At 46.7% G+C, this 25,615-nt stretch overlaps 1 protein-coding gene across 1 annotated transcript in view; it reads left to right on the top strand.

The window, feature by feature from the left end:
- PYGB (glycogen phosphorylase B) overlaps positions 1–25,615 on the top strand; it is a 689,075-nt gene that overhangs the window by 640,725 nt on the left and 22,735 nt on the right. Inside the window, exon 19 of the mRNA XM_078649032.1 lies at positions 13,180–13,246. Within this exon, the coding sequence (XP_078505158.1) occupies positions 13,180–13,246 (67 nt within the window). The remainder of the gene's footprint in view (positions 1–13,179; positions 13,247–25,615) is intronic.

Genomic DNA, 25,615 nt, shown 5'->3' with positions numbered 1-25,615 from the left:
CTGGAGTATACTGGAGCAAGTATCAATATACATGTGTGTCGAATAGGTACAAGTCATCTGGCCAAATAGATATTTTCCTTCCCAGTACAGATATTCAGCTAGCCGATATGCAGGTTTTACCCAACATTTTTTCCGACCACGCAGCGCTCTTATAACTGATATCGGACTTCGAAAGTTCCCAGACTGTGAGGAGATTGCTTTTTAATAAATTACATCTTGAAAATTTTGATTTTTGTGCAGAGATCAAAATCAAGATAGATTTTTTCCAGCAAAATCAAAAAAATGTTTCTCCAGAGATAGTCTGGAATGTCTTCAAGGTTTCCCTTAAATTATTTTTGATATCAAAAGATATCTGCCTCAGGAGAAGCAAGAAAGCCAAAAATAGGGAATTAGAAAAAATGTTTCTCCAGAGATAGTCTGGAATGTCTTCAAGGTTTCCCTTAAATTATTTTTGATATCAAAAGATATCTGCCTCAGGAGAAGCAAGAAAGCCAAAAATAGGGAATTAGAAACTTGTTAAGGGAAAAACATGAAAAAATATTGAGAGAACAGAAATGTTGATGCTCAAGCTAAAAATCTCCTCCGCAATCATTATTATAATGAAAGCTATTTGAATAATTTCACACATTTACAGAACATATACGAAGAAAGTGACTACAAAGGTAGATTCATGGCCAGGCAAGACAGGGAGACAAAAGCCAAAAACACCATTATCATTTTAATATGTCCTAAAACTAGAGTGCAGCTTAGAAATCTACAAGGCTTTTTCCATTATAAACCTACCAACGCATAGACACAGACAATAGAATTAGTGCAGGTGCATTATTGTTTTAGACTGCAATGCATACCAAAATGAAATCAGGATGAAAGAGATCAGTTAGTGCAGCCCTGTACGATGCTCAAATTAGATTAAGTTATTTCTAGTCTGCCTCTGGAGAAAGCTGCCGCACCAGATGGTTTTCCAGCGTAATTTCTTTAAAACTTTCTTCCCATTTTTAAGTAGGCATCTACTTGAACTGATTAACGTTATAACAGTTGGTGGAGATACTTCCTGTTCTTCACTTCTTAAAAAAGGGGACAAATTTGCAAGATGCAAATTTGTACCAACCTAGACTTCGATTATAAAATATTTAAAACACTATTAGCATATAGATAAAATAAGAAAAATCATAAATTAATTCATGAGGACCAAAATGTTTAATTCTGGGAAGGCCTCTTTATACCAATACCAATTTCTTGATTGAGTCCCTGGATGTTTTAAATGTCAATCAAATACAAGTCATTATATTCATGTTAGATACTGAAAAGGCCTTCAATTTGGTAATTTGGGACAAACATTTTTATATTCTGCAAGAATTGAATTTCCCTGATCATGTAATAAGAATTATTCCTAAGCTTTTAAGGGGAGCTAAAGCAAGATTAACAATTAACTGTTCTGATGCAGAAAATGTCAGAATCACAAGAGGTACAATTAGGGCTGCCCCCTTCCCCCAATTCCATGTGTTCTTTTCATACAACTCTTAGCAATCACAATATGCCGATGTAAAAGTATCTTCCTCCCGCTCCACATCTTGCACACATAAAACTATATGCAGATTATATCATGCTTATCTGATAGAGACTACTAGCCGCAGATTCCTTCACGTAGAATTATCCCCAGGCGTGAGACTGGATCCGTAAACTTTTTGCCACAGCACCCCTGTGCGCCGGGGGCAGGGCGACATCATGCGACTCCGCCCAGGCGTCGTCCGCGCACATGACGTCAGCGAGGACACATAAGCCCCACCCCGGCGCGCCTACGTCAGTTTTTTCTTTTTCCGCGTGCAACACGGATCCGGTCTTGCTGCGGGCCTGTTTGGGGCCCTTTTTTCTTCACCGATTGTCTTTTATCTGGTGGAACAGTGTGCGAATGCCTTCGGGCTTCAAAACTTCCACGACGTGTGGGCGTCTTATGTTGGCGCGGACCCTCATCTCATTTGTATGTGGTGTTTGTAGGAGGATCACGGCACCACTGATTGTGTCAGCAGTTGAAGCCAAAGTCGCGTCGGGAGCGCCGCATGAAACTTCTTTCGGCGCATCTCTCCAGTTCGACCTACTCCCCCCGATCAGCTTCGACAAACGGCTTCAGATACGGCGGTGGTCGTTGTCCTCGTCCTTCTCCGATGTCGCGAGAGCGTCGCTCCCCGGTGGGTAAGTGTCGCAGATTGTCCCCGAGGGCTGGTCTTCAGACTTACGGTGGCGTGCGGTCCCTGCGGGTGATGCGACCCTGCGTGTCGTCCTATCCACCGTTTCCCGGTGAGGGGGCGTCGAGAGTCCAGATGGAGACATACGCGGCGGCTTTGCGGGACTCGCTGGCGTATCCTCCTCCTTCCCCTCCTGGGGCGCCGATGGCTCCCTCACTTCGCGCGGCCCCGACGGTGGCTTTGGCCCTGGCGCCGACTGGTTCGGATCCAGGCTTGGAGGAAGTGTTGCTGTTGGGGTGCAGCCCCTCTGGGGTCCCTCCTTCGGGCCATTGGCGTCTCTTCCACGCCGCAAACTCCCACGGGACTCCCTGTGGTGTCACGGGAGGTCGCCGGGGTTTGGGTTGCACCCCTGTGCCCCGCTCGGCCCTCTGGGCAGGCAAAGGCTGAGCTAATGCCATCCAGGCGCCGGTATCTGCTTCGGGCAGCGCCACAAGGGTCGTGACCTCTCCTCATCCCGCCCTGGGCCACGGTGGGGTGGGGACTCCCCGTTCCCCTCCGGACCTTTCTCGTTCCTCCCCACAGGCAGCTGCCTCGTCGGAGGGTGAGTGGGAGGTTGAGTCGTCTTTGGCATCTCTACATGGATCGCTGGACCGCCTCCACTACATTATGGGCTGAGGCTGTCGGAGGCCTCCAGGTCACTCCCCCGGTCCCTCTCGTCCCTCCGCACAGGCCGCTGCCTCGTCGGAGGTCAAGTCGGCGCCGCCAGAAACCGGTCCCCGGAAGCTTGTTTCCTTTCCAGTAAAGAATTGGCTTGGTAGTTTGGTCTGCCCTGTTCCCATGATGCACTGGGCCAGGGACAGACTAATTTGCATGTAGCCAGGTTCTGAACTGGGATGGTGCAGTGAGCTAAAAAACGGTGATGGATCAAGCCCTGATCTTTTGACTGGGTAGGAGTGTTCTGCTTAATTCAGATGCTCTGTCCATCACCACCCCCTTTTCTGAATCGTTTTTGGCCACTATAGGAGTGGAAGGGTATGCTCAGACATGAGTCCCTTGCTCACCGCACCATCAGGATTTAAGCAAGCCGGGCCGAAGACGGCTGCAATGCCAGAAACTGGTCCCCGGAAGCTTGTTTCCTTTCCAGTAAAGAATTGGCCTGGTAGTTTGGTCTGCCCTGTTCCCATGATGCACTGGGCCAGGGACAGACTAATTTGCATGTAGCCAGGTTCTGAACTGGGATGGTGCAGTGAGCTAAAAAACGGTGATGGATCAAGCCCTGATCTTTTGACTGGGTAGGAGTGTTCTGCTTAATTCAGATGCTCTGTCCATCACCACCCCCTTTTCTAAATCGCTTTGGCCTCTTTGGCTCTGGCCCCACTCCGGTCCCCGGTGCGGTGTGACTTGGAGCCGGATGGTGCGGGCGTACCACCTCAGGGTGCGGACTCCACGGCTCCACGCAGAGATCTTGCCGCGGATTCGTCTTCGGACGCTCCCTCTTCTCCGGAGGCTGGCTGCATTTTGGTGTCCTCTTCACCGGAGACTGGCCGCCACGTAGTGTCTTTTACCCCGCGTTGAAGGGTGGCTTCCCGCGTTTTCTGAGGCCAAGGTGCTCGTTGGAGGAGCGGCAGGTACCCCATTCTTCGGTGCCTTCTGGCTCTCAGGTCTGGCCCTTGCCCGTCCCGCTTGGCTTCGGGGACGGCCTTCTTAGTCTACAGCTGTCGCCCATGGAGGAGCTGATTTCTTCTCCGTAGGGACCTACAGAGGCGGGTGCGGCCTTCGCGCACACGGCATCCACAGCTGTGGGCATTCTGCGCATGGGGGACCCGATTGCTGATTTTCCGACGGACCATCTCTTGGAGGTTCTCCACCAGGGATCTGGTGGGAGGGAGATCTTACTCCCCATTGAGGGCTCGCTCCTTTCTTCTTTGGAGGGAGCTTGGTGGCGTCCTGCCTCGGGAGATCCGGTGCCCCAACACCTTCTGCACCGTCACATTCCGGCGCCACGTGACCCGGCATGCCTCTCCCTCCATCCCTCTGCTGCTAGTCCACTCTTGAGGACTGCCTTTCCCTCCCTGCCGCCACTGTTGACTCCGCCGCTGGCTGGATTCTTGGGGTTGCAACATGTTCACTTCGACCAGCGCGGCCCTGCGGGCCCTTAACAACTTCTGGCGAGGGCCTCCTCTTGTCTGTGGGACTCGGCTGAGTCTCTGGGTTCCGCGGCTTCCCAGGAGACTGTTCAGGTGGACTTATGGCATCATGCTTTGGATGGCAGGGAGCTAGCGGTGTTTATTCTCCGCTCCGCTCTGGACTATCCGGAGGTGTTGGGCCGGGCTATGGCTTCCGCGGTCGCCCTCCGTCGCCATTGGCTTCGGGACGGTGTGTTCCCTGAGAATATTCGGGAGTGGCTCATTGATCTTCCGTTTGATGGCAGCCTGTTGTTTCATGCTCTGGCTGACTCTCCCATCCAGAGGTTCCTGGGGGGGCTCTGTCCTACTCCTCCTACTCCACCTTATTCTCCTCCTGCCCCTCCTCGGTGACTGCTGAACTGAGCTGGGTTTGGGCCTTTTGGATGCCCTTGCTTTAGGCGGTATTTGCTGGCTATTGGGTCCTCCTTGATGGGACTTTGGCATTGTTGGCTGCTGGTCTGCCCTTGTTGCCTCTGTGTGGGTGTGTTTTGCTGGACTTGTTACACAGACTTGGCCCTGGGATTAGGCGTTCTATTTTTCTTGGGCTGATGTCAAGCCTTCCGCTGGGCTGTTTTTTCCAGTGGTGCTTTGCTTTTGCTTCTCCTCTGTTGCGGAGGTTCTTCCAAAGAGGATTCCCATGTTTGGGACGCACCGTACCCTATGTGGGGTAGTGGTAGCTGTTATATAGCTATGCCCTGCTGGGTTTCTGTATGTTGCTATTGCTTCTTGAGGTTGTGTGCGCGGCCCTTGTGGTGGTAGGTCCGGCCCTTCCTCTCCTTCCTGCTGGGGAGAGGATATGGTCTGACAACTAGATTGCCGTCTTTGGAGCTGGGAAACCGAGCTCCGAGTCTCGGGTTGTGTCCAAATCCTGTGATTGTGGGCAAGTCACTTAATCTCCCCGTGCCTTCTAAAAACGAGCATTTGCAATGCAATAGGTATCGGCTGAGAGCTGGGACGCTTCAGTGTCCTTCTGCTTCTGGTGGCTTATGTTTATAGCTGCCATTCTGGCTGGCCTGTTGCCTTCCCTTTGGGTGGGCCGCCTCTTCCTTGGTTTCCTCGGGCCCTCTGGGCTTCTTCTTGTTCCTTTGCCTGTCCTGGAGTTGGGGGGAAGCTGGGTTGACCTAGGGGTGGAGTGGGGTGTTTCGGCCTCTCCGGCCTTGTCCTTGGTTCCTCTGTTGTGAGTGTATGGGCCTCCATTCTTCTCATCCCTCTGGGGCTGCTGGCGTTTGACTTGTGGGGTCCTCTTGCCTGGTGGGGACAAGGTTGCCTCCCTGGTCTATGGGGCTGGTCTCCTGTGGGCCTTCTGTCCTGTCCAGTCTGGTGGGGTCCTTTTGCAGACCCTCCTTCCCCGTGGTATTGCTAGGGTATCTATTCTACGTGAAGGAATCTGCGGCTAGTAGTCTCTACCAGATACATCGTTACCGAAGGTAAGTAACTCGTACTTTTGGAGCCAATCAGGATATGTCAGGAAAGGATTTTTGAGATCTTTGCACTTTATCAAATGCTTGGAGGGTACAAGATTAATAAATTAACAACAGAAATAATATGATGCAATTGTACCCCCGATTTAATGTTACCTGAACTTCTTTTTTAGGTATTAAATTGACAAATAATTTAGAGGACCTTTATGATTCAAATTTTAAACCCCAAATCGAAACATTCCAGTCACAACATAAGGTTAGAAAAATGTGATGACCCATGTCAGAAGGCAGGCTATCATTACCCAATTTTACAATATAATATTTTGCTCAGAACTCGTCTAGATTTAAACCCAGGCAATCTTTCCGGTGTCACATCGATTTTGCACTAATTGAGATTATGCTGAGCGAGAATAATATGAAATATGCCATATGAGCCACAAAAAAGCAGAAGAAAGCCAGAAATAAGAGTTTTAAATGGTTCATGAAGAAGAAAGTACATTTTTTTAAAAAACATTTTGCAATACCATATGTCAGTATAACAACTCGCCTAGAAGATCTGGATTTTAAGAATCAAGGGGTATCACCCAACAGGTGGAAATCAGCCGGATTCTTGAAAATCACAGACTTTATGGCTGTAGATCGCTGGAAAACATGAACAGACATAGAGGCTATACTTGGTGCTGGTATCAAATTGCTCCAATTGTCTTATGATGTAATATACCTTACCTTTGAGGATATCAGTCACCCAATGGTTTTAGAACATAATGAGTTTGTGGTAAACCTTATTGAAAAAGATGTATTTAAACAAGTTTGTGTGAAAAACCAAATCCTAGCACAGAGTAAAACAAGGTTTTTTTTCCCAAACATATCACCCAGATGTCTTCAATAGGAAGACATATTATTAATTACCCTGGCATGAATGAATTCGATATCTCGATCCTGTGGGGAGCTAATTTCCACAAGATACAATTTTATGCAAAATGGCGGACGCCAACATGTTTAAATAAAATCAATATAGGACATTCAAAGCGCTGCTTTAGATGTCAAGCATCAGACTCTGGTCATTGGTCTATTATAGTCTCTTATAGTTGGGATATGTCTTAGACTAAATACATTTTGGGATTTGGATTTCTGTTATTTAGAGAACCTTCCAGGTGTGCAAATCAACCTAATTTACTAGGTTATTAGGATTTCATTTGAGCCAAAATACATTGGGTAGGCACCAAAGGCTTATATATATATTACTATGCTGGTAGCACATTCCCTAATACTCCAATAATGGCAGACTTTCTCAGTTCCACAATTTCCAGAATGGATATGCAAAATATCCAAAGTTCATAAATGAGAAGAATTGTATGCAAAATGAATGGCTGCCAATTCAAAACGTTTGCAGCTCTGGCGGAATTTGTTCTTGGAAACCCATAGTAGTAATACTGTTGTCCGTAATGTAGATACATTCAGACCTCAGGCTAGGACACAGGATATATCTCTTTAGAGCATTAGTAGATAGGGGAATGGATGGTATTTACTGCGGTCTCAATTTTTTAGGCATTTTTTTGGGTAATAAGGGCTAGTTCCAGTAAGGTATCATGGATGTTATTCATAATTATTGTACATTTGTATTGGTATAATGGCCGAATATCCACTGCTTTTAAAGCTATTTATTGTTGTTATGAATGTTCTTATACTGTGTCCCTTCTAGCAAAAATTAAAATAAAAAGAATAAAATGGTAGGCATCATCATAGGCTGGCAGTGCAGTGCCTAACGTGCCCGTCAATGGGGTCTCTCTGGTTGAGATATTCTCACTGACCATGGTAAATACTTGTGTATCAGTGTCAAATGAAATAAAAAATTTAAAATTGTCTATAGATGCCCCCAAGACTACAACTTTTATTTACAGAGAGTGGCGATCTATGACAAGGTTAACAACTCTGAGGGCATGTTTAACCTGAGGTGTTCTGTGGGTCCTCTCCCTTGGGCCAGGCTGGGTGTCTAGCGAGCTGGGTGAGAATTCTTGGTCCTCAACAAATAGTTTCCTAGCAATCCTATTGGGTTAATAACAACATAGAAAGTACTACATAAATCTGTATTATCAAATAAAGGTTTACCTAAGGTTTCCTGGAAATGTCAAATTCTGTTACTTTATACATGATGAAGCACGCATTTTGATTTTTCAGGGTACCAGATATGTGGCATCAGGGAATGAGAACCAAAGATGCATATGTGACGATATACGAGTCAGGGTACTTACCACAAGGGCGTCCTACTCTGCTGTGTGTTTTTTTTCTCTTCCTTAATCAATTTTTCCACTGGCTGTTTGTTATGTTATGTGATGTTAAACATACTTATAAAGCGCACATACACCATACGGTTTCATGGCACTGGGGTCCAGGGAATACTACTGTTGAGTGATTCATTCGTACACCTGGCGAAAGAGCCAGGTCTTTAAGAGTTTCCTAAATTGTGGATATGATGTCATCGATCTGATATCCAGAGGAAAGAGTTCCAAGGTTGAGGGGCTAGAACCGCAAATCTTAGTCCCCCCAGTTTCTTGTGTTTAAAAGATGGAATAGTTAGGAAATTGAGATGGGAAGACCTAAGATCCTGAGTAGGGGAGTACCTCTGTACCCGAGTAGATACAAAAACTGGACATTTGCCATAGAGCGCTTTAAAAATGATCATCCCAACTTGAATGCACTGCGTTTGACTACCAGGAGCCATTGTAACTTTTTCATGAGAGGGGTGACATGGTGCCAAATAGGCTGGTGATAGATTAATCAGCTGCCTGAATTTGCACCAGTTGCAGTCTTTTAGATTGTAATGCCAGTATACCAAAGTACAGTGAATTAGTGTAGTCAATATGAGAGATGACTAAGGCTAATCCTACTTGAATCAGGGCTTCAGTGGTAAGGAATCTGCTGATCTTCCTGATCCTTCAGAGCTGAAAGAAGCAGGTAGAGACCACCGTGCTAATCTGGGATTTTTGGTCACAGCAAAATGCCCGCTGGCCTCAGAACCTCTAATTCCCAGTCAATAGAGACAAGACTGTGGTATGCACTCCATCGCTCACTCAGTCGTGCATATGCTCACTCAGTCAGCAAATTCAAAGTTGTTTCATTCTAATGCAATCTATGCTATATGTGACATTTCGAGTCCATACTCACTGGTTGGAAGGAGATGTCATAATGCCTGTCAAAAAATGGCTAAAGTAAGAAAGTGCTTTACTCATGAGGGATAAAAATAAAGTTAGGTATGTAAATCCATATTTGCATATTATATGCAGAATTCTCCACAAAGTGTAAAATTCATACATGGTGTACAAGTGATTACTCCCAGAATTCTACTAGTGACCTAGATTTCCTTGTGCAAGTCTGAAATTGGCCATAGATTCGTTACAAATAGTATATTTGCTCCAAATGTTGGTATAATCATTGAGGAGCAAATTTCAGACTTTTTTTCTCTGGGTTTTGTGAATTCGATATAGTTTCAAATTACTGAGCTACTAATGTTAACATTATGAAAGGGAATGTAGATACGGTTTGTAATGTGTTTAAGCATATTTCTTATTGCTGATTTCTTTTTAGAACTTAATGGGGTCTTCTAGACCAAAACTCCCTCTTAATTATCTTACTTTTACTCCTACTTACAGTGACGTTGCCAGTTTTAAAATGCATTAGCTGTGCATATTAACCACCACTTTGACTTTTTCTGTTTTCAACAGTCATACTGGCGCAACCTTACTCCTCTACTGATGACATAAGAGCTGGAGTTAGATCGTCATTTGTAGTGCAGTGCTGTGCATCCACAATCTTGAATACATTTTACTCTGCCCATTGTTCGATGTAAAAACTTGACACCTTCCAAAGATGATAGTCACACAAAGCTTGCCATGAGACTACATGTGCTAGGACCATTGCGGTCCTGGGAGGACTCAATAGAGGAAGTATGTAACTTGCTGGGAGGTGTTAAGGCATGGTTATTAACAGCTATGACATAATCAGAGAACAGAGTGAGATTGTATGCGAAGGAATGTAGATGTACAATCCAGAGCTCCATGTGTGGCATATTCATCTGCATACCTCCAGGCTGAGGAGGACGCTATAGCATCATAAATGTTAATGAGGCAGGTACCACTTGCGTGCACGGCGACATTTGGTAAAAGCCAAAACACAGATTTTGAGACAGATGCAAGAAACAATGCTATAGGGAAACAGTGGCACTCCAAACGTTGGACACAACCTCAAATAATTAATTGCAGGATCAATTCCTCAGGTCCTGCTAAACATATACACAAAGACTACATTTTTTGTGGTCATAGAGTTTCTGGAAATCAGTTGCTGAATTGTAGAGAAGATTCAAATATCTTTTCATTTTCCTTCCAAAAAATGAAATGTATGCAAAAGGGGCAACGTGTTTCCAACACACAGGTCGCTTCATCAGAGCCAGTCCTCAATTACAAATACTACGGTGTTTGTAATGTATGAAATTTACATATGTCACAAATGAAGTGAAAGAAAAAAAAAAAGGAAAAAGTTTTAGATAACAGAATTAGAAATGGGGAAAATAAAAAACAATATGATACAGTTAATATTCAATTGAAAACACATATTATTTATTTTAGCTGTACATAACAAACAGAAACAAGAGAGAAGAAAGAAAGCTCAACATCTCTTATTAGAGTCTTATTCATCAGCTTAATCCTATGTGTAGCTGAGAGTGTGTGATACCCACTAATCACCTCCCAAAATGGGTTTAAAGTAAGTGATAAATGAATTTTTTTGTAAGTGAAGAATTTTAAGTATGTGAAAAAATAGAAATGTTTGTGAGGCCAGGAGGAAAAAAGAGACATTTCTAGATCAAAGTGCTAATTTGCAAACAACACACAATACTATGTGTAGACAAACGCCATGGAGAACCGGGCTTGGCAGTTCGGGCTGGACTGTTCCCATGAGGTGCAGGGTCAAGACTGATTTGTATATGGCTGAGTCCAAACTGGGGTGGCGTAGTGAGCAAAAGTCTGATGAATTCAACTCCGATCGCTTGACTGGGGGTGAATGTTTGCTTTATTCAGCATTCCGTCCATCATTTGTGGCCGCAACAGAACTGATATCGTGGTATTCCTGTGGTTGGTTGACCAATCATGCTTGCAAGCATACCATCCTATGTAGGTCTGTGGGAACTGCATGACTTGTATTGTATCAGACAGTTCTTATTACTGTCCATCTTGTTGTACTCTGCCCTTAGCAAAGTTGTGAAATCTGCCAACCCTGCATAGATTGAATGAGTAGTATTAACATTAATGCACATTTTTGATGGATCTAGGGTCGTCGCTCTTTTCCTTACCACAGCTCAATATATATTGATCCCCATTGTACTTAATTGAGAGCACGGTCTCAGGAGAGGAATTTGAGGGACCACTGACTGAAAGGAAATTGACTGCATTTAAGCTAGAGGTTTTGTTTAAAGATGCCCTCATCTGCCAACGCGGTTCCTGACTTAGGAATTGATGCAGCACACTTAAGATGGGTTTCCATCCAAAATCCTTTCAGAAGTATCTCGCTGTGTTCTTCTTTGTTCAGCTCCATAACGCCAACTCTCCTCTCTGACTTTAATCTGGAGTTTTCTAGAATGTCTCACATGCTCAACAATGGGAGAGATGCAATTGATCTTTGGTAATTCATTGATACCTAGTTCAATGCAGAAGGTATATTTTAAATCATGTTATCTCAGCTTCTGAATTGGGGTATATGACAATTAGGATCTCTTCTCGTTAAGGACAACCAGGGAAGTCAGAGAATACAGTTTAGGTAATTCTAACAGATAGTCTATAAAACCGATCTATTTTGAAATCCATCAAATATCTGGATGATGTGATACTAGCACTGATGCCCAGTATTCTGAAGAATTTAGGTGTAAAGCATATTTTACTGCATTTTCAAATAAAATAAAGTCAAGTGTACTACAGAACACTAGAATTTATACTTGTTTCTTACGGGCTCTCCTTTAGGCCCATGCATAGATATAATACTATTTATCTTACTTGAAAAGTAACTTTTATTGAAGCCATCATGTCAACTCACAGAGTAAGTAAATTCCAAGCATCTTTGATTGATAAAACCTTCAACTTTTGAAATGGTTATAGTAGCTCTTGAATCACATCCATTTTTTTTTATTTCAGGTAGTTAATTGCTTTGCCTGTCTTACTAGGTCCCCAGTTTCCAGCTGAATGTTTTTAAACACACTAACGATCAAAACTATGGGGATGATTGCAATGGGGTTGTGCGGACCGCCGACTGCTATTGCGGCAGTCAGGAGACTGCACGACCAGCAGTCAGCGGGCCGACCGCTGCATATGATGGGACCACCGGGCTGGAGGTCGGAAAGTGCTCATTTACACAGCGGACACAGTGTAAAGGAGCAATTTGTGTGCATCCAGGCTCTGTGTGCTATGCCCCCATGTGGTGCTCGACACACGGTGCATGGAGGTGAGTGGGGCACTACATTTGCCCCCAGGGTCACTTAACAGTGGCCCACGACAGACTGTTTGGTGCCTCCAAAGTCCATTTCCGACATCCTTTTCATGTTGGAAAGGGTTATCGTAATCCTGACGGTGGTGTCTGCCTTGGCAGCGCCTCCATTCGGGATTCTGATTCCAACTGCCGCCCTGTTGGGATCAGATGATCCTGTTGGAGGTGGCAGTCTTCCCTCCGACCGAATAGGGTCTGTGCACCTGCATCATAATGCGGTGGTCAGACTGAATGCCTGTCGGTGGTCGGACAGCCACTGACGGCCTGTCGGTGTGCGGTCTGACTGCCATTGTAATCAGGCCCTATATGTTAGTTGTTAGTAGTCGTATTTTGTAACACTTAGTGCCAACGCTAAATCAGTTTTGTAATGATGATACATGATTTAAACCTACTCTATTTAAAGGGAATTTATCTATGTGCACTCAAAGATTGGATGTGAGTACGTTCTGGTGATGTTTATTTCTTTTCATGTGTGTTCATTATGGGAAATAAGTGAATACCAATTAAAATAGGTTTGTGCATTTTTAGGCATACTGAATTATAAATGGCAATCACAAATTGTAATAAATTTAATTCACAACTCGCTTGTGTAACATTAATGGCCCTTAACACAGGAAAACATTAAACCAATAGTCAGATACACTCACATGTAAGCACCAGGTGTCCTAATTAAGGTGACTCACAAAGGGAAGTTGACGTTGGATTTTCAGAGGGACAACTGGGTCACTGAGGTAGAATGAACAAATTAGTAACACACATTTATGTTCCAGGTGTATACAGGTTTATTTATGTTAGAGCTTGTAATGAGACTCAGGCCACTTAACTCTTCTAATGTAAATCTTTGTCTTTATGTGTTTGTAGATTTAAAGTGTTTGCTGACTATGAAGCCTATATGAAAAGTCAAGCCGAAGTCGATCAGCTCTACAAGGTAAGGCAGCATTAAGGCATAATTTCACACGTGCAATCTCCTTGAAATTACTGACTTCAGTTCCCGGTGTATTCATAAAAAAAAACAAATTACCTATTTTAGTTGAAGGGTTTACTAGACTTTTATTACAGCCTCTTGAGACCATTTACTCATCCTCATGATACTGCTGGCACTCCAGGCAAGGATAGGAATGTATGTGGGGGTCCCCTACTGGTGGCCGCAGGTTCAAAGGTCCTTATTAGGATTGTCTGACATCAGGCCTCCTTGCAATAGAATTGGAAGGTGGATATTAAGACTACACGTTTGTTATCAAACTTTCAGCTAGGCAAGAAACCACGTCACCTTTTACTGCACCAATCCTAAAATCTCTTTGTTCCAGAAATGCTTGTGGCGCAACCTCACCTGACAACTCTTCAGCACACTAGGAAATTGACACAAAGAAATGCTGTACCATCTTTATGCCACAAAAGACATCCCATACTGTGCTGCTTGACTTCGTGCTGATTAGGCGAACAGGGCTGGGTCCATGTAGAGCATAAGTGAGGCTGGACCTTGTTAGGTTTTGTGTGTGAAAGTGCCTCCTCTACTATACCTTTAGATTCTCGAGCACAGACAGGGTGGATTTACAAAGCTTCATGTTCTCAATGCAGTTTCATATGCAACAGCTTTTAAATAAATGATTATCAGTAACAATATCCAATAGTAAATTAAGATACAGACCCTCACTAGTCGTAAAGTTGTTCTCACATCAATGTAGAATTCTTAGAAATGATGCCTAGTGAATGTACACTATTTAGATAATGAGCTATACGTGAAAAGCAAGACGTGGTTTGGGCCACCAGCCCAGAGTTTAAGGAGCACATTGGGGGAAGTAGTAATGAAGTCTTGACCCTGCTCCAGTGGGAATAGCCCCACTGTGGGATGGGTATACCCAGACGTGGTTCTATGCACACTGAGTCACTGGAACTAAGTTATACCTGACTGACGAAACCTAATTAGGGCAAAACCGGTCCAGGGTTACTTGTGTTCTGGTTCAGGGAGGACCTAGTGTGGTAGCTCAGGCTAGACGGTTCTCATTGGAGCTTTGTCAAGACTGGTTTGCATAGGGCTGAGTCCAAACTGAAGTGGTATGGTGTGTAAAATAGCAATATATTGGGATACAGCCTAAGTAATTAATTACCAGTGGCTGAGATTAATTCAAGCATTTAATTCATCACTTTTTTGTACACAAAGGGAAACATGTGGGATGGATGTATTTCTTCATAACATTGTGCAGACCCCCCGGATTATATCCATAGCTGATATGCTCAAAACTATTAATCATAAATGCCTTTGTTTTATCTGTTCTGGGAAATCCCAGGGAAATTGATCTATGACAGGAGTCTGGAATTACGCGATTTCAGGAGATATATTATTGTTGCTCAACTTAAACATCCCCTTGAATAAACAAACATTACACAAACATTGTAGCATAGCATGATCCCCTCTCTGGAATGTTTGTGACCTCCACCCAAATACCATTCCAAACTGGACCTCAGTTGACCTCCATGCACACTAGAATTTAGTACAAGATGAAAGCGGTTAAGATACATGGCATCAACAAACAAATTACTTACCTTTGCTAATGCTTTCTGGTGGATATTTGCCTAACTACAGATTCCTCGCCTTTAGACTATCCCCCATGTGCGAAACTGGGCCTGGAAATGTTCTCTGCAGTGCCGAATGTACACCATTATGAGGTGAAGTGCAGCTTCACATTGCCTTCATTCCGCCTCATAAGTGATGGAGCAGAAAGCACCACCCCTGTGCGCCGATGTCTGTTTTTTGGTTGACTCTTTTCATGCCCTTGGACGCAGAGCACAAAACAATTGTCTGTTCAAATGTGCACATCTCTAATTTGTGACCTTTTAAATTTTAAAAAATTGCACACAACAGAACAGGGAAGTGGGTGGGCAGTGAGGATCTGTGGTTACAGTATCCACCAGAATCCCATTACAAAAAGTATGTAACTTGTTCTTCTCTTGGATACTTCTAACCACAGATTCCTCACCTTTAGAATAGATACCAAAGCAGTACCTCCTGAAGGTGGAGGGCCAATCGAGTGGGCTCAAACCAAAAGGCTTACAGGGCGTATGGGTGTAATGCCCTTCCTTCCCGCCATAGTTGCCAAGGCAATAGTGGTTTGTGAACATGGGCACTGAAGCCCACGTTGCAGCCTGACAGATGTCCAGGACAGGCACTCTGATGCCAATGCAGTGATGGTAGCCTTAGCCCAGGTGGAATAAGTTCTCAGAACTTCCAGATGCAGCTTTTTGGCCAATGTGTAGCAGATCATAATGCTGAGCAATGTTCACCTAGACAGTAATTTTTTGCCCTGCCTTGCCTTCCTTTCCCCCAAAGAACCCCACCAAAAGCTGATCGTCCACTGAGAGGTTTTTGGTGTGATTAATGCAAAAGATTAAAGCTCTTTTGGGTTCCAGCAGATGGAGTTTCTACCCATTTTTCAAGAGGTGAGGCAGGGCAAGGAATGTTGGATGGGCGATGGACTGCTTGACATAAAAAGGACTCCCGACTTTCAGCAAGATGGCTGTCTGTGTTCTAAGCACCAGTCTGTCCAGAAAAAAGGTGGCATGGGTTGGTTTTACCGATATAGCCTGTAGATTACTGATTAGACAAACTGATGTGATTACAATCTTGAAAGTCAGAAGACGCACTGAGAAGCTGTGCATCCGCTCAATGGCAGTGCACATGAGGAACGATAGGACCACGTAAAGGACTCACTGTGACATCATAATTGGCTTCGGGAGGAAAGTGTGTCAAACATTTAAGAAGTGACTTCACAGCATGTGATTTAAACAAGGACAGTTGGTCCGACAAACGCAAAAGCAGGAAAGGCCAGACAAATAACTTTTAACAGTGCCCACTGCAAGACCTTGCTGGGGTACAGACAAAACTAACAACAAAACATCTGACAGTTTGGCTTGCAAAGGCCACAAATGTGTCCCAGCGCATGGCATAAATGGACTGTAGTGGTACACCTGGCAGCAAATAAAACATCCTCTACCTCGGGTGGTATAGAATATGCATTTAGCTGCATGGCGGTGTAGATTACACTGGTTTGGGTGTAGAACCCTGCCCTGCTGCTGCAACAGAAGATCCTCCCAAAGTGGTAGCTTGATCGTAGCACAGATGCTCATGCCCAGACGTTCCTGGTACCACATCCTCCTGACCCAGTCTGGAGCAACTAGGGTGACTGAACATCCCCAGAAAATCCAATGGACCGCAATGAGTCTTGGCTACAGAGTACCACCATAGAGGAATTGCCCCTTCCTAGAGAGTCCACGGTGTTTAGCCCACACCTGATGTCAAACATCATTGTGTCCCGGACGTTCACCAAGGATTGGTCCAGGATGGTGTGGCCCTCTTCAGGAAGCATGGGGAGAAGCAGAGCAACCAAGTCCCATAATGCATGGGAGTATTGCCCAAGAGACATGTGGTTGTTACTGACTGCAAAGCCATGCTGGAGGAAGAGAAAATCCCAAAAGTATCCAGCCTCTTGGATTCCCTATCTGGTGGAGTGGAAGGGAATGCATTCAGGTTAACATTGGCTGTTGAGGCCTCTACTATTAAGCTCTCAAGGGAGGGATGCTGGGAGAGGAAAGCCGGGCTCCTTGGGCGGGACAATGGTGATGGGCAATCATGCAGTGCACAACAGTCCCAGAGCAAGGCTTAGCCCAGACCCCAAGGAGAACATCAGTGAGAACCTCATTAAAGGGAAGCAAAGGTTTGGCAGAGCGCGACCCTGGAAGAAGAAGCTCTGTCAAGAAATTGGTCTTTACCTCTACTGTAGGTAGTTGTAGGTGAAGGACCTCCCCTGCACTGCGCTTCACTGTTGTGAAGGATGTGAATTCCACCGAAACAGGACCTGGGGGAGAAAACAGCTTTCCTCCTAGTCTAGGTCATCCTCAATGGTACAATACCGTTCTTCCTCTCTCCCCCCCCCCAGGGATAAAGGCATGTTAAAAAGAGGCAAATCCAGAGGTTGATACAGTCTGGACAGCGCCAGAGTCAACATCGATGTACGTCAAGGCGGCACTAACTCAGGGTTGATATGAGTATGGATATGGGTTCATTGGTTAGCGGCGTTGGGGTAGGGGCACTGGAGCTAGAGTGGGTATAGGCACCCATGTAGGCATTAAGTCGGACAAGGGGCGGATCCAGAGGGCTCAGTTGGCGTCAGGGGGTGAGCCCGCCGGCGATAACTCAGCTGAGGTACCTCGAAGCGCTGTGGGGGCTGAAGGGGCACCAGAGGGAGTTTGTGGCCCAAAGATGGTGTACATGGCGTCATAAAATTATTTTAATTGGGCTGGTGTCACTCTTGTTCCAGGTAACTCTGGTAGTGCGGAGCAGGTCCAGACACTGGCTCTGCAGGTGACATGTGCTGAGCGGGGCCTAGAAGCACTCTACTTAGATGGGGAATCGTAGAACAACTCAACTTTTTCTTCTTGGATTTACTCAACTTGGAGGAAGAGGTCTTGGAAAGCAAAGATGATCGTTCCCAGGAACAGTTCCAGGAACGGACCGCAGAGCTACCCCAGGAATGGACTGGGAACGGCGCAGAGCCTTCTTCTTCAACATCACCAGGAGATTTATCACTCGCTTGCAAATCGCTTAGACATGCATCAACTTGCACTCAATGCAGACCTTGTGGTCGTAACTCGACTATAGGCACAGGAGACAGACCAAGTGGGGATGAGACACAGACATCTATTTGTGACATTCGCCGCAAGGTTTAAAACCTTTAGGTTTTGGGGGCTTGGATTTGATACCAAACATGGTGGTAGCTCTGTAGAAAAGCTCCAACACACTGCACCAGTAATCCATATCCAGCCACCCGATCTTCGCAGTATGACCGCCCGAGTCGATCGTTCTGGGCAGCTCCCACACAGAAAGTGCCTGCACGTCACAATTTCTTGCCACAACTAGTTTTACTGGGGAGGTAGCCGAACACGGGCCAAAAGCCGCATGGAAGTCGGGCTTGCAGTGTAGAGAAGAAATAGGCTGTGATGCTCTTCCTGTGGGAAACGGCAGTGTGCTCTCCTTTGCACCTCTGGAGCTCTGAGGATGGCCTGCTCACGAATGGGGTCTCCCCTCATACTCGTCCTATGCTGCTGGCACTAGGCTGATTGGCGGACTCCGGATTGGGCCCAACGGCAGAGGGAGCGAGACTGACACTGGGCTGATAGAAGGACCCATGTGCTGTTGGCCGAAGCCTGGGAGGTAGGTTATTGCAGGTGGTGGCCTCACGTCAGCACAGATGGACCTACACGGCACTTTGCGGCAGGGCTGGACCCCAGTGAGGAGGTGAGAGGTGATGCGAGATCTCTTGTTGGCTCGTGCTGTGGCCTGGCCCATCAGCCGCTCTCTGACACATCTTTGGGACCGCAGCCTGCAGGTAGATTACCCGCAGAGGGAGCCGCATGTGCAAATGGTGACTCTGGCCCTTCTTGGCCTTTCAACACTCCACATCGCCTGAGCTTTCCACCTGCGACTGCTCGGCAGTTGCCGGGCCAAACTCAGGTAGGCTCTGTAACTTACTGCTCCTTGCACTGGCCCCATAGTACCACAGAGACAACAAAGACTTTTTCCTCCCCCTCGGAACTCACCCGGGGAGGCAACTGCTGCAGGCGGTTCCCACCACAGCAGTGACTGAGTGTGGGCCATGGCCAGCGACGCAATCGAGCTGTGTGAGATCCCCCTGTTGATCTTGCTGGTGGGGGTGATGGGGGCAGCAGCATATGCGGCTTGGGCCTACTTTGGGAGTCAGCGGGGGCCCACAGGCAACACCACAGTCTCCTTGCCCTGCTGTGCACCGAAAGGCCGCTGCAGCTGTGAACCTGACGCTGGATCTGTTGAGCCCTAGCCACTTCCTTTGCCAACAGCCCAGTGGCACCACAGTTCGGGGTAGCTGACACTGTGAGGGAGACTGCTTCCGGCACCATACTCAAACCACGTGGCATGAATACCCTGACTTAGCACAACTTGGGCCAGTCCAAATGCTGCAGTGTGGACTATACTGACCTTGTACATGCCTTGGTGGTCTTCTAGCTTGCACCCCTGAGGGCTGCTGGGGGTGTGAAATTGCCAACTGCTTCCTTTTCTGCTCCCCACCTACTGTTGAGCCTGTCCTTTCGGTAGCACTGAGGGCCCTGGCTGAGGACCAAAACTGCTCTGTTCTTTTACATCTGGCCCCTTTTCCAGCGACTGCACCCTTTGACACCAGAAATGGCACGAGACAAGCCAGTTAGCTCCGTCTCCCAACAAAAGATAGATAAATTCACTAAACAAACAGCACCTGCCGAAGAGAATGGAGTGGAAAGTCCGCCAACTGAGGGGCTACAGACATCCTCTATTCTGCAGACAGTCCAATACCTCAAAGAAACTATGGAGGGCAGACTGGGGGAACTCAAAGTCGACCTTGCTCTGATCCGATAAGAGCTGAGGAATGCTGTACACAGAGTAACTGAGGTTGCGGGCAGGGTATCCGAGACTGAAGATGCCTTCAAATCGCACAAACCCCACCTGGTGACTCTGCAGTGCTTGGTGGGACATTTAGAGCCCAAGTGGAGGATGCAGAAGGCAGATCGAGATGTAACAACCTACGCATAGTGTGTATACCGGAGGGCGAGGAAGGAAATACCCCTACCTCATTCATCTTCAAATGACTGAAAAGCTGGCTACCAACTACAGATGTCTCTAACTGCTTCATAATAGAAAGAGAGCACCGTGACCTGGCCACTAAGCCCCCAACCTGCACCCCGCCCGGCCGCTTTATTGCCCAAGTCCTCAACTATGCACACCTAGATGCCGTCTTGAGAGTGGCACACAAAGCTGGTTCACTAACATTTCAATCATCTTCCTTGATGATCTTTCCCGACTAGACCCTAAAGCTTCAGAAGCAGCAGCGCTACTTCCTGGAGGCAAAGCAGAAACTACAGGCCATGGACATTGCATATATACTCCTCTTTCCGGAAAAAACTTTTTCTTTGACACTCCTTAAGGTGTTTGGGACTGGGTAGATGAGCGCCCTACCTTACATACTGTCTTACGGTCCTCATCTCAGGGGGGAGGTACGGATAGACTCCAGGGTAAGTGGCACACTGCACTGCAGCGGCAGCTACACCGCTGAGAGCAGAGGGCCAGATCCCTTGGTCCTGAGAGATCTCGCAGCCGAACTGTTGCTCTTGCGAGGACTGACGACCGACTCAAGAGTGCACTAAGCAGAACACCCAGACCTTACATCGGTGTTTATTAGGTTTCAACTGGCAGGCATCGTATCACATCGCAGTCTATGGGAACTGGGATTTCACACTCTTAACTGCATCACCACCATCCACCGTTATCATAATGGTTAATTTCCTTTTGTGACTTGTGCTTGTTAGTTTGTTGTGAGGCTTGCACTTTTGGGTAGTTGGGCAGGGGGGTTGCTCATGGGGGAGATACACTTTTCAGGTTAGCCTAGTTGGTCCCTAGTTGCACCACAACAGGTACTTCTAGTATGGAGAGGGTGTTCTGGGAGGGGGAGAGGGGGAGTTTAAATTTGGTTGGTTCCACTTAAGACACTGCAGGCAATCGTCTCATGTTCAACACATATACCTCTCACATTGACATACCTAACCACTTCACACTATGCCTATTAGACCAGATAACGTAAGAGGGAAGAAGGGAGGACAGCCCCCAGGTAGGTTATCATTCCTTTCGTGGACTATAAATAGCATGCGAGACAGAATTAAACGTGGGGCAGTACTTAAAGCAGCTCACAGAAAAAGTCCTGACGTCCTCTTGCTCCAGGAGATCCGTCTCTTGGGCAACAATTGCCCCTTCCTGGCCCAATGGAGGTTTTCACAGGACTTCCATTTGGGATTTCATTGAGGTTTGCAGAGCGAGGCCATTCTGATGGATACATCTGCCAGTGGATTCCTCACCTTGTGAATATCCCCTTGCGTCAGCAACATTCGGAAATTCTTTTTGTAGCTTTGCGCCGACGTGGACGACGTCACAGAGGCACGACACAGCGCGCGACTCCGCTGACGTCACCGACTCCATAATAGGCCCACGCCGGCGTGGTGACATCAGTTCCCTTTTTTCCGCGTCGTCGACGCTAACGGTTTCTAGGGATCCTCTGTAGCTGTTGGTAACTTTGTTACTGTTTGTTTCATTTCAGTGTCCTTTTGCTTCTCTGTGTCGAAATGTCCACGAAGAAGACTGGATTCAAGCCCTGCGGAGAGTGCGACAAGATGATGTCTATGACGGATCCGCACGAGTGCTGCGTCTGGTGTTTGAGTTCGGACCATGACATCGAGGAATGTTCATCCTGTAAGAAAATGAATCCTAAGGCTCTCCGTGAGAGAGAGGCGAAACTCCTTGTTGCAAAGTTGAAGAGCAGGAAGGACAAGAAGAGGTCGAGGTCACTGACTCGTCGTTCGAGGTTGAAGTCTCGCTCGAAGTTGCGCTCGAGGTCGTCTTCGGTGCATGCTTCGAAGTCATCGAGGAAGGAGCACAAGAAGAGATCTCATGAGTCTCGTCATCATGCTGGGAAGGACTCGAGACCGAAGTTGCAGGTGAAGTTACTTCGCAAAGAAGTGGAGGCTCCGACTCCGGAAGTTCAAGTCTCCGAAGGTGAGGCTTCGCCCGTGAATTCGCCTATTCATTCACCGAAGCCGATGTCGAATCCTTCTCCGGCTCCGACTCATTCTTCTGACCAGGAGGGTGAGGGAGATGAAGAAGATGGAGGAGAAGAGGAGGTTCCGTTGCCTGTGGGTTCGTCGACCCCGGTGCACCAGCCTGAGGTTGAGGTCGAAGTCGAGAAGACTCCGCTCCCTCGAGAGCAACCTGTGGGCTCTTATCCAGCTTTTCCTGCTCCAGGTCAGGACCCTACTCAGATCCTGAATGCTATGTATGGAGTGTATTCAAGAGCTATGTACCCCTCTGGTGCACGGGTTGGTCCCACGGGTCCATTAGCATACAATCTGGGTATCCCCCAGTCTTATGCTCCTGCGCCTTTTATGCCATTTATGCCGGCTCCGACGCCGCCTTGGCTTTACTCGGCACCGCCGAAGCCTTCGACGTCAAGACCTTCGACGCCGACACCATCAATGCCGATGCCGAATCCAATCCGACCTCGTGTTCAGCGGTCTGATCCTCCGGCTTCGGGCTCGACGCCGGCCCCGGCTTCGACGGAGTCGATTCCGGATCCGTCGACTTCATTCATGAAGGAGAGGTCGAGGCGTGAGGCACAGAGACTTCTGGAAGAGCAGAGGTATCGTGAAGCAGAAATGGAAGAGGGTGAGCTGCAGGATTCAGAGGATCTTTTCGATAATCGGAGAGAGGCTAGTGGTCTTGAACTGTCCCTTGATTGGGATTTGGCCTCTATTTCTGACGCCCCTTCTAAGGATGTGACACCTTATCACGTGGTCATAAGAAAGGCTGCAGACTTGTTGAATTTAACACTTCCAACTGCAGAGTATAAAGCCAATTTACTGACTGAAGTCCTTCATTCGCCTACCTCTGTGGTCGAGCCTATGCTCCCTTTTAATGATGCTTTGGCGGAGCCTATAACTGAGGTTTAGAAGAGACCGCTTACAGCCCCTGCTGTTTCGAAGGCGGTTGCAAGAAGGTACAGGGTGGTGCCTGGTGACCCAGACTTTTTATCCACACACCCCTTGCAGAGAGCTTGGTTGTGTAGGCGGACTGCTCGAAAAAATCTGCGGGCGCTTTTCCACAGGTTCCTGGGCATAAGGAATCGAAGAAGCAGGACCAAGCTGCTAAAAAAGTCTTTTCCTCGGCAAGCATGGCGCTTAAATCGACTAATGCAACTTGTCTCATGGGACGCTATATCCATGCGTTGATGGATTCAGTAAAACAGCTGGTTCCAAAGCTTCCTGAGGAGGATGGGAAGGATTTTCAAGAAGTGATTGTTGACACTCAGGCTGCCGCTAGACAGGTCATTCAGAGTGGTCTGGACACTGCTGACTCGGTAGCAAGAGTGATGGGTTCTTCTGTGGCCACAAGAAGAGCGGCATGGCTTAAATCATCTGAGTTCTCTGCAGATGTCCAAGCTGCCTTGATGGATTTGCCCTTTGATGGGTCAGGATTGTTTGGAAAGAAGGCTGATGCTGAAGTACTGGGTTTTTAAGAACCCAGCGGTGCCAGGGGACACACCCAAAGACTTCGAGTTCTCCTGTCTCAGACTACAGAAACACAGAGTCTTCTTGGTGAAGTCAAAGATCGAATTTATTGGCTGCAGCCAGTAACAGGTATCCTATAAGTACAACACGGTGTATATTCTCAGGAGACTGCTCAACTTTACAAAGCTAGCCATCCCTTTTTATACATGATATTATGCTTTAGGCGAACATTCCTTTTTTTACAGATGATCATTCACATATGTCTACGACAAAGAAAAGCAGATTCATGATGACAAGCCCATTTTCCGTTTGTCCAGCCCACAATCAATTACCCGGCAAGGTCCAACATTTTTCATCAGATATCGGACGGACCCCTAATAAAAACGGGCACCTCCTCATCGTAAAGCAGGCCATAAAGAAAGAACAGAGACAGGTGTGAGTAAGATTAGACATAGTTGTGTTCAATGAAGGGTTTATGGCATGTTGTGGCTTGATCCCTAATCTCGGTCGGCCACTGGGAAAGGAACTGGTCGAACAGGTTTGGCTTCGGGCAGTGGAGTCAGCTTGCCCAGGTCACACAAAAGTCAGCAAAGGTGTACGTGTCCCTAAAACTCGTTTTGGCCTTAGTCATCGACCTATGTGAGGGCAACCAGAAGAATGGCTGCCATGCACAAGAATGGAACCTGAGGGTTCAGGACGGAATCTCTGATTTCAGGGTGATCTTGTCACTCGAATACGCCGAAAATACTCATATATAGAATACTCGTAATTATCGGTCTGCTGATACCAAATTCGTCATGCTACGAACATGTTTATGACATGGGTCCAGAATCCACGGAACCACAGACCCTCCTTTTGCCCTAACATAGGCAATAACCTACACTCATGCTAATCTCAGTCCAGGTCTATATTCATAAATTCACTGAGATGTTGCTGTAGCATCATCCTATTACTTAGCTCGTCCCTTGATACAGGTTTCCTTACACACGATGTAGCACAGAGGCCACATATAGTAGGAGCACACTGTACGCACAGACAGAACAGGAAAAGAATGGCTAAGATCATCCCAATGACCATTAGAATCTTCCATCCCCAGACAGATAACAGTTCCCAGAACCATCCCATCAACGACCAATCTCCTTTATCCACATGAATAGATTCAGAGATCTTATGCAGTTTGGAAATGGCCTGGTACACTGTCGGAGCGTTATCCGGAATGAAAACACAGCAACTTGATTGGATCACTTTACATACTCCACCTCGGTCTGCAAGTATGACGTCTAACGCAACTCTGTTCTGAAGAGTCATAAGACGATCCGATTGGAGCTCAGCAGTCAAGTTACTAAGGGCACCGGCAGTTTCAACTACGGTGGACTCGACCACCCTTGTCAATTGCCTTATGTTCCTGCTGTTCACCATAGGTCCCCAAAACGGCAGAAAACCCTTCAAGAAATCTCCCAATTCTTGTCCTGCAGTGCCTTCCTTACTGAAGACACCTATAACTACCCTTGTCTTGTGGTAATCTGCCGCAGCTGTGTAGGTGGGAGGCAACAGGAACGAAACAAAACATGTGCCCGAGAAGTCAGGGGGCAACCATGTGTATGCTCTATCATGACAGATGAAATAGGTATCCTTAGCTGCTAGGAACTAAGGGGAAGTCTGGGACGCAAAGACATATGTCTCATTGCAGATACTCTTCCCTACCTGAGCTCTGGGATTCTTGCCATTACCTTGCAGACATAGATGACCCTGATGGGGTACGACCCAAATCGGGGAGGATCTCTTTGCTCGCTGGTTCTCACTCAGACTAACTCCATATCCGGTTACCTTCCATCCAATATATGCTAGTGTCTCATCTCTCTGGATAGTCTCATAGGAAGTAGCTCCCCTAATCATATCGACTATTCCCTTAACTAGAGCACTATTCTTTGGGTTATCTTTCACAGAACGTAGGGGGTGGACTTCGCGGGCATAGATAAACATCGTTCTGTATGCCCATACAGAACCATTATGGCTGAATGGCAGGATCAGGTAAGGGATACCTTTATCGGTGGTATGGGGCATAAGACCACACACCCAACAGTTAGTCGTGTTCACTACTAATTGGTGTTGGTGCAAAAGCTGAACGAAGGAGTTATTGATGAACTCTGATCTTCTAACGGACTCATGTTCAGGCAGAGGA

The sequence above is a fragment of the Lissotriton helveticus genome, chromosome 6, assembly GCF_964261635.1.
Source record: "Lissotriton helveticus chromosome 6, aLisHel1.1, whole genome shotgun sequence".
Lineage (NCBI taxonomy): Eukaryota > Metazoa > Chordata > Amphibia > Caudata > Salamandridae > Lissotriton > Lissotriton helveticus.
The sequence above is the reverse complement of the archived record's forward strand: the minus strand, read 5'-3'. Positions and strand labels throughout refer to the sequence as shown.